Source organism: Amblyomma mixtum, chromosome 7, assembly GCF_055824585.1.
Source record: "Amblyomma mixtum isolate Tamu chromosome 7, ASM5582458v1, whole genome shotgun sequence".
Classification (NCBI taxonomy): Eukaryota; Metazoa; Arthropoda; class Arachnida; order Ixodida; family Ixodidae; genus Amblyomma; species Amblyomma mixtum.
Window position 1 is genome coordinate 29,189,445 of NC_143018.1, and position 14,887 is coordinate 29,204,331.

The 14,887-nt window shown below is 43.8% G+C and overlaps 1 protein-coding gene across 1 annotated transcript in view; it reads right to left on the reverse strand.

Annotated features, from left to right (window-relative positions):
• LOC149335485 (calcium-activated chloride channel regulator 1-like) overlaps positions 1–14,186 on the reverse strand; it is a 32,133-nt gene extending 17,947 nt beyond the window's left edge. Inside the window, exons 1-8 of the mRNA XM_089553931.1 lie at positions 14,031–14,186; positions 12,801–13,098; positions 8,653–8,759; positions 7,076–7,252; positions 3,838–3,965; positions 3,038–3,152; positions 2,082–2,309; positions 197–499 (exon numbers count right to left, since the gene is read on the reverse strand). Of these exons, the coding sequence (XP_089410057.1) occupies positions 197–499; positions 2,082–2,309; positions 3,038–3,152; positions 3,838–3,965; positions 7,076–7,252; positions 8,653–8,759; positions 12,801–13,098; positions 14,031–14,186 (1,512 nt within the window). The remainder of the gene's footprint in view (positions 1–196; positions 500–2,081; positions 2,310–3,037; positions 3,153–3,837; positions 3,966–7,075; positions 7,253–8,652; positions 8,760–12,800; positions 13,099–14,030) is intronic.
• Between the last annotated feature and the right edge of the window lie 701 nt (positions 14,187–14,887).

Below are 14,887 nucleotides of genomic sequence, written 5' to 3' on the forward strand. Positions count from 1 at the left end.
CACGGGAAATTCCCTAGACCTGCGTCCCGGCTGCATCCCTGGCAGTGTGGAGTTGATTTCTCGACAGATGCATCACAACCTTAACAACAACGGCTGAGATTACAGAATATGTTTTTCGCTGCACAGAATCAGCCATAAACACTGAAGCAATCAAGCTGCTTCCGGTGGCCTACATGTGAGCTGGCGGTATACATACCTCAGTGCTCCGTTGCGAAGCCTCGTCGGACTGAGTGGTGGTAGAAGCCGCGAAAGCGCTCTGCATACCGCTAGCTGTATCTCTTTTGCCGTCCTCGAAGGAGAACGCCTTCGCTTTTGTTGCAATCGCTAGTTCCTCCAGTTTTTTGTCGGCAGAGGATCCCATCGCTATCGTGCTGACTTCGACCTTGGCTTTCACTAGCTCGTCCTTGACGTCGTCTATAGTGGGCGAGCGGTTCTCTTGGCCGTCGCTCATGAGTACGATGATGGCGCCTTCCGGAGTCTCGGTAGACGTGGTCAGCAACTGAGGCAAAGTAGAGTAAAGGTTACTGGTGCGACGGTCTGTCCCATCTTCCCAGAGGCTGTAAACTCTGGAGGACTCTCTGGCTATGGGCGAATTTCGAAATGATTTCGAGAAATGTTTCGACGACCGGACATTAAATAAATGCCATGCGTGAAGCATTACCGTAAATCGGTGTCTTCATTCACTTGAGAACGCAATAAAATAAAGAGCTTTCGTTGCTAAGAAGAGATGTGCGCTGAAATCAAGCCCCTTAGCGAAACCCCAACATGCAATGTACGGTGATGCTCCAGCAGATGGTGCTCGTCTAGTGAATGCACAGATGTCTTAGAAACGTATGTTCGAGTTATGTACTGAGGCGCTCATGAATAATTAAATTATGAGCTTGTAAGTTACAGATTTTGAAATTAAGTGAGTAGTGAAGTTGTCCGGAACGTACTCAACATTATACTCCGTCTCACAAGCTGTTTGCAGCACTACGAAAGGTGCAGCTCTCTCGTCCAATCAGGATGGCGCGCACTACATTAGTGTGTTCCTACGCGCCTGTGGTTCGATCCACCTGATGTCCAGGTGGCTTCTTTCTACCTATAGCAGGTGGCGCTTGATGTCTTTTTATTTTTTTATTGGTTTGTTTTTGGACAGGCGGACGCCCGTTCCAAAGGGACTAGCCCCACTTTTTTTTTTGTCGCAACCTGTTCTCATCAGTTCCTCTGTTGTCGCGTCGCAGTAAATTTCAGTAATCGTGTCATGTGCATATAAATTTATTTACTCCAGCGTGCCGAGGCAGCCGAGTGTCGATGGTGGCGAAATGCAAAACAAGCCCATGTGCTGCGCGAGAGGCAACGCACGTTAAACGGCCCGCGTTCAACGTCTCCGTTGTCCACTTGTAAAGCGTTCGCTCGCTCACCTGCGTGAGTTTTGCCGTCCTCTTGATGAGCGCATTTGTACTCCAACTGCCCCCGCACTCGACGCGAAGCGCTTCAAGAACATTTAAAGCCACCTGTTTCGCCTGCTTGGGGAAACAGCGCACTGTCGGTGTAGAGCACACAGGAGACACAACAGACTCAACCGACGCCATGTTGGAAAGTGGCGACGCATCACTACCTCGCAGCAGGCTTCCGCAGAGCTGTGTCCGTACGGGCTTTGTCTGGTAATGCCACCACTGATTGAAACACTCCCTACCATTTAAATATACCTGTCCAAATCATGTTTTTAGTTGCAATGCTTATTGTTTTGATTAATAGTAATACACTCCTCAAATATTTGAGGGACTATTTTCTGCGTTTCTGCAGCCCTGATTGGACGAGAGAGCTCTACCTTCCGTAGTGCTGCAAACATCTTGTCAGACGAAGTATAGAGACGCCAAGCCGCGTCTAGTTACCCGATATACCAGAGCTTTCGCTCACTAACCAGGTTAAACAGTAGTTAAATCACCGCTATCTTTTTTTCTTTCGGCTCATATTTCCCTCCCTTTGTGTGATATCTTGGGGTGCGCTTTAAGTATATGTCAGCATGCGCCAGTTTCCTCTCCTTCGCCTCCCCATGAAGACAGCCCCACGGCTGCACGACCACAACTGGTGCTTACCTCTAGGGCTTTCCTCAGGCCACAGCCAATACATGTATACAGCACTGTCTGCAGGTTCCTGATTGTGTGCAGGAATCCCTGTCTTGTGTTGACATTCACAGGCATCAGGGTGTGTTCAACCTTGGCTTCAGTACTGAATGAAACGATGGCTAGTCGCCTCTTGCCGTCCTCTATATCGCTGATGTACCGTTCTGCAGATTCCTTCAGGAATTCCATCCTCCTCTCTGACTGCAGCAAAAAAAAAGTTAAGGATGTGGGGCTGGAGCTGAGATATAGCCGTGTTTTAAGGTGAAATTGAAAGAGGTGAAAGCTTGCAGTGCACGAGAAAGCAATTTTTGCAGTATTGACATCTAGCAACAATCTGATCGGCACTATGCCATTTCAGTTTAACTGGCGAGAATGAATGAAAGCAAAAAGAACATGACTTTGTAGATGCCCATTATATACACGCCTCATAAATTTCTCCACAATTAATAGTTATGAGTGCCTTCCCGGTGTCATAGAAGGGCCATTGCATTAAAATAATTTCACTGGGGCCAGGTGTATTCCCGCTTGACATTCCGGCCGATTGACAAGTTCCTTGCCTAGTTTTTATTAATTCGTTAGGAAGCTCTTAACCATTGGTTTAGAACAGTGCGTAAAAGAAAATTAATAATTAAAATTCAAAACCAAGGGCTCACATTGCACGTATGTACCTTTTGTCTTGGTGGATGCGCATCTTTTATGCGGACTATGGGTCAAGTGTACTTCAACCATTAAAATTATTGTGCAGATTCCTTCCTCGCAACTGGGGATCTATTGCGTCACGTTGCTTGACTGCTCGCTATTTATGATGTGTTCCTTACTTATTTCAGCGTGCTTGTGCTGCAGACCCCACTCGGGAAACACCGAATGAAAATTCTCAGCACATTTCCTACAGGTATAAGCTAGAAAGCAGAGAGGCTGGTGGAACTTACGTTCATGCTGCTGGAGACGTCGAGGACTAGCACAACCCGCTGCGGCGGGCCTGCTCTCTCCTGCGTTTCGTCGAAGGACACCTGGATGCGCTTGGACATGTCCGGTCGAGGTGCCCTGCATTCGCAACCACGGGCGTAGCAGTTAAGTGCGATAAATTTGCCGCACAATCTTGGAACTTTCGATATTATTCAGTATTAAATGAATATAAATGGGTTATTGATTAAATAGGTCCAATACAACACACGTATAAGCGCTTCAGCTTCATAGCGATACTGCATAATGAGGGTTCCCATACTCATAGTTAATTTGTGTTAAAGCGAAAATGTACAAATGTTCTCAATGAAGACACGATTACGCGCGAAAGATTCGATTTCGCAACTATTCGGTCACATGAATACGTCCTCATATAATAGGCATGCAAGATTCTCTCGTTGCCTTTATGGTTAATAGGAATATTTCATCTGTTTTCATTATTCATCATCATTTCATCATTGGTTTTACCTTAAAGGCCCCAATGGAGCATTACATAAGGGGCTTTCTCAACTTTCATGTTTTCGTGTAAACTAGACAATGATGATTCGCCTGTATTTTTTATTCCTTCCACCGTGTAAAGGTGAAAACGATTGGGTTAACTGCACCTTCTAAAAGTGGGCCCAACAATAATTTTACTCATAAAAGAAAAACACCAACTGAAGCGATTGTGGTTCGATGTACTAAAAGGGAACAAAAATAATCCGTAAGGGGTTAAGTTGAAAAACACGTCTTTCGATATTCCACGCATTGGAGAGAGGGAGCGCACTTTTTGAAGTCGTCGTTCTCGCTGATGACATCCCACGTGGACCTGCCCTTACAGAGCCTATTGTGCTTGTTCGGAGCGTACGGGTCGTGCCGGCGGACTCCTTTGTTGGAGTCACAAAATTGAGTTATCTGGAACAGAGGATACAGCCCCATGACGCACACACAAAAAGCATGCGCTCGTCCTCGTCATTGGAACGCTGCAGCAGTAGTGCTTAAGAAGGTTTCACTATAGCTGCCTGCCTTAGCATAAACAAGTTTGTGTGCATTTATACAAACACTTCCTTACTGGTGGCATCATACCTACTCCGACAGTAATAGAAAGGAGGATGGCAGCTTTTTTTCTGCTCCTACAAAAGGCATGAAAAGTGGAACCTTTTGTAGTAAACCGGAAATGTTAGAGCACACCGATTGTAAGCCTCATTTTATTTATTTATTTATTGAACACACCCCTAAAGGCCCTCATTCAAGGGTATTGCATAGGGGGGGAGGGGGGGGGGGCACATGTAACAGGAACATTATTAACAAGCAAATGAACAATAAATAGGCTAAATATGACATGGGAAAATAATTAAGCACCAGAGAATAAAGAAACAGGCTAATAGAAAGCAATATAATAATAGGTTTAGGAAAACAATAAGGCATATTGTTTAAAGCTGATCATTTCATTTTTCTTGCGGACTTTTGCTTGTAGATGCGTCCACGTTAAAAAAAGGAAAGCTATAAGCAATTTCTAAATTAATTTGAAACCTTGACAAGGCTATACTCCAGCTTTCAGTGTCATGCTCAGAAATATAAGGCTATTTTTTCTTTCTGCTCTGCGAAACCAGTCCTGTTCCCAAAACTAACGTTCTTTGAGTGTAAAATGCTTTTCCCTTCGTCTCGTATTTTTTCGTAATGGTTAATCTGATATAACCAAGAAGTCAACAGAATCAATAGAATTTTAGAACTGCGATCACTGGTTTAGAATTGTTCATATCCTTCTCAGTCATGATAGGAATAGAAGCCGCGCTCTTGGAAGCACTATGTGATAGTAATTTTTCACTTAACGTATAAACACTCTAGCCTCAGTTGTGTAGCTTCTTCAACTGAGAATATAGCAACGGCTTTCTAAAATGTTTGCTTGCATAATGTTGTTTATTTGAATGAGCTTTATGTAGAAACATCACAACGGTTTTCAGGGTGAAATAGCGTATAACGAATATTACAAGGACCTGAGAGAAGACAATGCAAACGTAGCAGTAGTCACATTATCGGACAGGGTCGAAGAAGGCAAAAAGTAAAAATTCATTCAAGGTTTTGAAGTCTGATAGCGTAGAGAATAAGCTTCTGAGAGGGCCCACTGATGCATTCCTTACTACTACGCAGATACGACCAATGCAGGAGCCCCTGTAGCTGATGTCGCAACTCCACTTGCAGTGTAATTTTAGTCATTGCCTGCTCTCGATCTGCCGCGAGTAGCACCTATTCGGGAAAATTATCTGCCCTCCGTAACGAGCAAGAGCTGGGGGCTAAACAGCATATCTGATTGCAGAAGTTAATATGTATGTATGTATGTATGCATGTGTGTGTGTGTGTGTGTGTGTGTGTGTGTGTGTGTGTGTGTGTGTGTGTGTGTGTGTGTGTGTGTGTGTGTGTGTGTGTGTGTGTGTGTGTGTGTGTGTGTGTGTGTGTGTGTGTGTGTGTGTGATTTTCATATGCATTGCGCACATTCCCTTCTTATCTGTTGTGGTCGCATGCATAACTGCTTTTATCATAAGGAAGATATATCAGAGGTGGGCTTACTAATGACAGAATAGCGATGTATAACATTCATCCTCCGTTCATGCATCTGCGTGCAAGTCACTAGAAACAAACAACGGATGCAATTTACTTTATCGAATTGGCTACAGCAGTGCCCTCATGGAAGAATGGTAATAAGTCCCCAGCAACTCAGCACAAAAATGGCTGCTGAAAGAAGCTAAGGCACCATTATAATGATGTACTTGCTAATAAGTTGCGCCATGTATTCACAGAAAGAAAGCAATCCACCCAAGTGAACTCCACATTTGCTTGAGCTCTTTTTGGTGAGCTGGTCTATGTGTCCAGGAGCAACACTAAATAGGTGTGTGACGACAAGATGTGACGACTTTGCATAACAGACTCGTTTTCTCTGGAAGCTTTCTTCGCAGAGCTGAAAAGCACCGTGCATTTGCCAAAAACTTTATTCACAACCGCGACTGTGCATAAACAAATGTGTAAGTGGCCTATTCTGTGTACGACCCGCTCCAATCATTTTGGTAGTTTGAAGAAAGACACGCTACCCTCTGCGAGATGCATTGCATCTTATTGCGAATGAGCACAGAATATGATTTGTAGGCAGATGCCTGCTTTTACGACTGACGGGAATAATCATGACAGGCAAGCTCGTAAAGTTGTGTTTCTTTTTTCACTGCGCAATCAGGAAAGGTAAAACAAAGCAAGCAGCTACCTTTTTGTTCTTGGCATGCATTTGGAATATGAAGCAACGTCATTTGGTGATAGCCAATGAATGCGTCCCTTAGCTGATGGAACCTTATACATCAGGTCAGCTTTAGATGGTCGTTGACTTTAACAGTAGATTTAGCATAATATATCGCAAACGAAACGTGTCAGAAACTTACATTAGGATAGTATCGTCTTTGCCAAAAGTAACTGGGCAATGGTGGTTCCTTTCTTTGCCGCGTAGCGACGCGCTTAGAGCCCCTTTTAAGCTGTGAATCTGTGTAAAGTAAGGTGAACCCTTGTACTTACGTTTTGACACCCTTAGGTGTTTACGGGTTCCGTAAAGGATCAGTTATACGCCCGAGACGCAAAAACCTGCTGCTCGGTTACTTTTTCAGAGGGAGTACGCATTCACAGCATTTTTCGGTGTTGTAATGTACACCTTTCGATAATGCACATAAGTAGTGACAGAACGCAAAGTTTTCATTTATTTTAGATAGACCCAAAGATTTCAAGCACTACTGGCTTGAAACTTAACGTTTTGCGCGATAGCTGTTATTCAAAGAATGCTAGACTTTGACCACATGCTCGTTAGGTGTCATAAATTAGGTAAATGAGTGCTCCGCACACTTGAGGACACAGGAACCTCTCACTTGGCCCCACTGTACATTTCCTAGAAGTTGTCAACCACAAAGACGTGTAGAAAAGTAAACTTTCAGTAAACTTTTCCCGCACCTAAACGTGCATATAGCGATCTAGTGAGTGGTATTGATACTTACGTTACTCTGGTACGGCATGAACATGATGGAAGACTCGACGACTTTCCCTTTTGGCACATAAATTGTCACTGTACAGTTCTTAAAGAACTGACAGCTCTTCTCTTTTATCATACATTTTTCGCCGCTAGCCGTTCGAGCTGTGTAACGAATTTCTCTTGAGCAAGAATTGAGCCGGACCTGAGAGCACAGCAGAAAATACAAACAAAATCGAGGTTAGGAAGAGATAGGGCAAACAAGTACCGCATCAAGGCAACCGAACTTTCGAAGTTCTGGCTGAACTGAACTATGCATTGCTGAGCTGTAGTAGGAGGGCACTGAGTGCGGTCATAGATGCCAGAATATCCAAAGGTTCCAGCATTTAGGAATTTTTGTTTGTGCGTCGTAGAAGCTTCGTTGCATGGATGAAATGAGGCCTCTCCATAGCCCCTAGAACGTGTTCGTTATCGCTGTTACTTGCTGGAGTATACTAAGAAGGCTATTTTCATCGCCCAGAAAAATAGTGGGTCTTCGACTCACAGGGGAGTGAATGTGTTTAGGTGTTGTGTGTTGACACCTTAATCAAGCGATGGTTGGTTAACGTGTTGGTAGAAAAAAAGTCGCTGCGGTGGCTCAGTGGTTATGGTGCTTGGCTGCTGACCCGAAAGACGCGGGTTCGATCCCGGCCGCGGTGGTTGAATTTCTTTGAAGGAGAAATTCTAGAGGCCCGTGTACTGTGCAATGTCAGTGCACGTAAAAGAACCCCAGGTGGTCGAAGTTTCCGGAGCCCTCCACTACGGCGTCTTTCATAGCCGGCGTCTTTCATAGCCGGCGTCTTTCATAGCCGGAGTCTTTCATAGTCTTTCATGGTTAAACCCCGTAAACCAAACCAAACCAAACCAGAACTCAAAAAGTACTTTGTTGCTACGTTTTTCTGATCAGGATACCGCTGTTTCTACTTTCAATGCTTAACAAACACGTTAACACTACGCATTTCACTTCCTCTAGTAAGTGACAAATTATTAAGGTATACGAGAAGCAAAACCCGACATTGGTAGATCAGCAGCCAAGCTCCATAGTTATAGTAAGTGCTCTCTAGGAAACATCTTGTCATGGGTCTGGGTTTGCAGCACAAGCGCAGAGAGACGACTTGCGCGTAATTTAAAAGGTTTATTGGGCTTACTTACGCATGCAAAGAATTGGACAGCACGGTGACATTGATGGCAGCCAGAGCCCTCGGCTATCGTTGAAGAGGGGATTTCCCGCCTCTTTCAGTGGCACTTTGCTTAACCGTGCCAAAAAACTTTCCAGATAAGCGATGTGACGCGCCTACAACTGTCTCTAACAGCGTAGACGCACTTGGGTACAATTACAATAATTCCAGACAAAGCTTGGCTCATGTCGAATCACAATGTAATACAATCTCGCGCCGGCAGTTTTGAGCAAGAAGAAACAGACATTTCTAAGGTTTGCGGCAAGAAAGAGTAATTCTGCTATCCTTACGAGCTTTGCACTGTCAAAGCGCCGAAAATAAATTAAATTTTAGCGCAGGATGCGTCGCAGCTGGCATAATCAAGAAGCTTTGTTTCCATTGTTCTCACCTTGCCGTCCTGACAGTAGGTGAGGGGGAAGGTGTCGTCGTCCTGGCTGCCGTACTCGTCGAATACGCCGTACCGGTAGTGGGCCCACTCATGTACCAGCACGTACGCTGGGGACAAAAAATGACGGGTGTTATTTTCTGAGGAATACAGTTTAGGACTTTGCGAGTACGCACTTAGATCATCCTTTTTTGGCCCCATTCATTATAAACTTGAAAGAAGTTGGCTTTATGGGCCCTGTATAGGCTTCTCTAGAAATAATCAGGGTGTGGTTTCCAAGAACGGGGAGGCCCATTGTAAGAAAAACCACATACCAATGCGATGACTAATGCCAACGTGTTCCCCTGACAAATATAATGACTACTAACACTCTAATCTGACTACAGCCGTAGACGCACTGACTGCTCAGAAAACTTGTCTCGTGCCGTTGTAAATATACATGGGCCTGCTCTGTAACAATCCGCATTTCACAGTTCATTCAATTCAATGGGACGAATTAAACCGGTTGATCATTTTTTCGTGGTTTTGCTCACAGCGCAACAAGAACGGGACACGAGACGAAAGAGTGACACAAACAAGTGCTGACTATCAACTGGTCTTTATTGAAGAACGAAAGGCGTATACATATAAACATTAAAACACTTATCAAGACAACAGAAGTTATCTAACACTTGTCAAACAGATAATTCAGCGCTTGTTTGTTTCACTCGTTCGTCTCGTGTCCCGTTCTTGTTGCGCTGTGAGCAAAACCATCGATACTTACCAACTCGCCCAAATTTCCGCCGTGCTGATAATTTTTTTCTCAATGAAACTAATCAGTATGTCAATTTGTTCAATAGGAATGAATATATTTGATGATTTTCTGGGGATAATACCTTTTTTCCGCTTTACTTTTAGGCCAAGACACCGGAGTTTCATGTATATAAGGCGTTTCGTCACGTCGTTTGCGTGGCAGCATGGGCGCAGCAGAAGCTGGCAGGAGATGGGCAGAAGACTGGCGTAGAACCGATAGAGTTTCTTACTATTACCTAGAGGGAAAGCTGGCGGCGCTGCGCTTCAGCCACCATGGACGCTCAAAGCATCATGGGCCGGTGAGCTACTCGGTGCGGGACAGTCGTAATTTTTCGGGAACATGGAGTGTCACTACTAAGACCCTTCATTCTCAAACGCTGTTCGTGTGCGCAGACGACTTTTGCGCGAACGCAGTGTGCAAAAGCCATAGTAGCAAAACTGCAACAGCACACGACGCCAGTAAAAGGTTTATTTTTTCCGAAATGGTATTAAAAAACCTCTTAAGCTCTTTAAGCAGCAACATTTTTTAAAAACATATTTCCTTTTAAAAGTGCGCCTGTTAAGCACAAAAGATTAGATTTTATAGTATTCAACACTTGGCAAATAGGAGAGCAAGCCATTTTGGGCAAACTTTGCATTTAATGCCTTTCTGCTCATTTGTTGCAATTGTTAGACAGGATATTGAATGTTAGGACATTCTGAATTATTGAACAGCGTTTATATTTCCATTAGTTCTTGACCAGAATTTGCGGTTCAGCAGTCGGTAGCTCACCGGCCCATGATGCTTTGAGCGCCCATGGTGGGTGAAGTGGTCTTGAGGGAGCTCCATGGAGTTCAGTAAAACATGGTGCTGGGCGAGTTGGTAATTCATACTTGGTGGGAAGACAGCGCAAAAAACGACAACCACAGGGGAGGACAAGACACAAAAGAACGCTTACTATCAACTGATTTATTTGTCGCCAAGTCACATATATATAACCGGACAGTCCCATCACTTGTCACATTTTGCGGTGCCAGCTATCTTGGACTAACAGATATCAAAGGTGCTATCACCTCTTCAGCTGTAAAAGTAGCTATAGTTAGATAGAGATTGTAAAAAAAAAATGGAAGAACCACTCATAACAAAAGACCAGGCAAGTAAGAAAAGATTGCTGCAAAGATTGTCACAAGAATTCTTCCCAAAAACCGCGCTCCGTTGTGTACAGGCCTATAGACGGATCGCTAACGCAGTGGTCCGCCTTCTTGTCAATATGAAACGCTTCAAGCAGAAGTCTTGCTTTTGTGGATAAACTTCTGCCCAGAACCTTCGCCCCTTTGGCGGAGACTACCATAGAGGGGTCGCCAGCTTTCCCTCTAGGTAAAAGTAAGAAACTCTATCGTAGAACCTAAACTGTTTATTGGGCGGTCGTCTGCCCTGCACGAAAGAAACACGAATTGACGGCGTCGATACTAGCGAGTGCAACAAACGGTTGTAGGCTAAAAAATTGCATTCACCATCCCTTTCTGCCGTACTTGATTTGATATCAGCATCGAAAACTCTAGGTAAGGGGCATGGAGGAACGGCTGCCTTTTCGAACAACGTAATAACAGCGCGTGATTATTACTTTTAGGGAGTGGCTTGCTGCCCTCTTGAGTGTCAAGCAATGTGATTAGGCAATGTGCCGTCACAGATAAACAAGGTAGAAAACTAAGGACTACTGGTGAAAACAAGGAACTCTTTAAGGAAGAAAAACCCTTTTCTGAGCTCCTACTTTAGAAAGCTTATTACAGTTTGTTGTACTTTAATTTCTAGAGCCTCTGCTTTTAACTAAAATCAAATTGTTACTTTCTAGCCTATATGTACAGTTTAGTGATTGCTTCTAAAATCCTAAATTTGGTCAAGTTTTTCATTATTGGGACTTCCTTTGAAGAAGCGGAAAGCGTAAGTGTGTATAATTTTAGGTCAGTAGCACTCAATGAGCATTCAAAATGTGCTGAAAAAATAGCCTCCTGTCTCAGTTTTTTTAATAATGGGTGAAATGTAACCAAAATTATATTTCGAGCTATTAAGGTGAAACGTCTTTTCATTAGCCACTCCCGATAAAATTAGTAGGAGTAGCAATACTGCGCTTCCTTGCTTTTCATTTTCTCTCGGTAGCTTCTTTGTGGCCGGTTCAAAAGATGTGTGAGTAAATTATCTTCAGAAACAGCCCATCTCAAGGATCCATATCACGACTTAGCAAAATGGCGATATCTCGAAGTTCTTTGGATGCGAACAGGAATTCAAAAGAAATAAACTCGTCACATGCTCTCATCAGTGAATGGGTATTCAGGCATGCATTCGGAAGGAATAATTCTTTGCTGCGCTTCCAGACTAAGTGGTTAAATGACTTCTTGGAATATTTGGGTTCGAGCGTTAAAGCATCTGCTGAGAGCCCAGAGTGTGTTGGTTGCTGGAATGGGAAGTTTAGTGCAGGAAGGACAAATTCTGCTGGTATTCGTGCTCACAAAGATTGTTTGTCATATCGCGCTTCTCCGCAGAAATGCGATGGACGTTTGACAATTGTACGTGACAGAAGTGCTATTTTTATATGCATAGTGAGATTACGCTGCCCAAACAGCTTGAGAGATATTTGTTGCCTTTAACCAATTATAAAAAAACAAAGTACAAAAATTGCTCAGAAGTTAAGAAATCTTGCCCCATAAGATGTAAGAAAGGGTACCGAAAAATGTTCCAGTGTTCAATAAACCATGCAGTCTAACTTGGTTGCTTTGCCTGAGAATTGTTATAAAAACAACTTCACTCATAAGAATTCAAAATTTGATTTTGAGATTATATTTGAGAGTCTGAAATTGGAGTTAGTTGAGACTACGAGGGATTAGGCCTTGCCCGCTCGCTTTTTGGCTCCGAAGACCACGGTATTCTAATGCAAGAAATGGTGGAAAAGCGACTGAATTACTGAATAATGTGGCGGAAGGTTTTGGCTTTGAATACCGTCAGAAAATCTACCCAATTTTTTGTTTATTAAGAGTTCATTTTTTTCCCAATCAGCTTTTGGGGTTAAATAATTGCAATGTTGACCCTTAATAATTAGGAAAGCACTTCATATCCCCCCGCCCTTTTTTTTTTTCAAAGAAGCAGGGGCTGATAAATTCTTGTGCAAAATTGAGATCAACAAGCATGACAATTTGGTGATACTTAGCCAACGTTAAAAAATGCTTTCAATGCTATCAACACGTGAGAAGGCGCGTGCGAATTCTTATGCCATTATATTTGAAACATTCGCCGACAACTATCACTCATGTTGAAGTGCCTAACATGGGTCTCTAAGACCTTTTTAAGAAGGGTGTTTTGACTGCTTGCTCTAATGAGAATATACCTGGATTGATGTACTTGACTGTAGTCGACGCTTTGAGCTCGGCGAGAAATGCTGGAGGTATTTGTATGAAGTCTCCCTGCTGACCGCAGGGTCTCGACTGCATCGTGAAGGGCCGGTCTTCCTGAGCTGACCGGGGAAGTTGGACGCGGACATCGCTCCTGTCGAAGGAACTAGAAGACACGGGTCTTGCGCTGCTCCTCTCAGGCCACGTGCTCGGAAAGTGGATGGTCACGTGCTTGAAGTACACCCTCCCGTTGGTGGCTCGGTGCAGGAACTCAGAAGACGACTGGAGCAACTCCTACGTGTTTGAACGCATTGATACCGTTATTCATACAGCAATACTCCTTGTGCTGTATTGCTCATCGAATATAAAAAAATTACAGACGGTTTACAGAATTCGTCCAGTGCAAAAGCATGGGCGTTTTTTTTGGCAGACACTGTTTTTACTGATTTTACATGCATGAATGACTGAACCGGGCTACACACATGATGACTGATTCAATCTGCTGTCTTTAGGGAACACGCAAAAGGTTTAGTTCGGGTCAGTCCCTTATGACTAGTGCCACATAGACGACGACGTTGAGCGGTAACATCGCGGGACGGAGCGCTCGCGCGAGGCACATGCACGCAAGAGATGATTTTATAGACTCTTGATGTCTGGATTAGTGCTTTCCCAATAAAGGATCAGCGAGAATCATTTCGGGACGTAAACATAAGCTGGTTATTATGTCAGCCTGAAGAAGTTCAGAACCAAGCATTGGGCAGTTGCAAAAAGTCCCTCCGTCATGATGAAGGTGCGACCGCAATAACTATAGATTAACCCGCCCACTCCCTTGAGTGTTTTTTTCTTTGTCGGCCCCTCAATCTCCAGAAAGGTTACTCTCCCGTCCGACATCGTTGATGGTTCCTATTCATCGTTTTGGACAGAAGGGGAAAGCTGGAGTTTTCGTACGGAACATAATACGATAAAAAATGGTGGCGTCATTCAGATAAAAGTTAGTGTGTCATATACAGTTCATTATTATGCACCATATTTTTCTAATCACTGCATCCCTAATTATTTTCTTGTTGTCAGAAGCCTGGATGAAGCTTCCGCCCTTTTTTTTTCTAATCACTGCATCCCTAATTATTTTCTTATTTCAGAAGGCTGTATGAACCTTCAGCAGTTTTCATCACAATGAGGAGGAAGAAAAGAGAGCACTAAAGGGAATCTGAAATTGTATCAATCACCTTCATATTTGTGACTATAGACTCATTGTAAGGAACATCCTTGTGGATAGAAATGAGAAGCTCCTTGTAGCCTCCGTCCGCCGTATCTATCTCCAACGACGCTGCGTTCATCACCAGGCACAAGAACGCAGCCGGTACGGAGAATCGTCCGGCCATATTCACATTTAAACCTGCGGGAAATTGCAGCAGCAGTAATTTTAATGCTTTATCGCCACAAAGCACTGATAAAAGTAGCATCGCTCAGAACTCTCTGACGAGCATTATTGCTTCGACCGATGTTAGAAGGGCGAAGTATTGGAGATGTATTCGACTTATGTGTTTTCACTTGCAAAGGCAGCACAGCACCGCAGGGGCATGGCTGCTGTCAAGTGTCCAGGCCCATTCTGAACACGTGACAGCACGGTAAATTTCAAAGATATATACCATATGCAGGGATTTTTTTGTTTGGCGCGTTCATCGCATGGTGGTCGTGACTGCCACAGGTCGTAAGATGGAAAGAAAAGAGTGGATTTCTTGGGCGAAACTTTGGTTGCTGAGTGTTCTGATTTGCATTAACATGCAAAAACACATGATAAACGTGATAAAAATTAACATGCAGAAGCCAAAGTAATGTTCAGCAGTCTAGCAAGGAAACAGCAGTTCGAAATTGGTAGCGAGGTGCTTGAAGTAGTAAGGGAATATGTCTACTTGGGGCAAGTAGTGACCGCTGGTCCGTATCATGAGAAGGAAATAACTGGAAGGATAAGAATGGGGTGGTGATGGTGGTGACAACTTTTATTTAGTGAAATAAAGTTTTGGAGCCACATAGTGGCCCGCTACATGGTCGGCGTCCCTAGTCCGGGACACCGCATGACGAG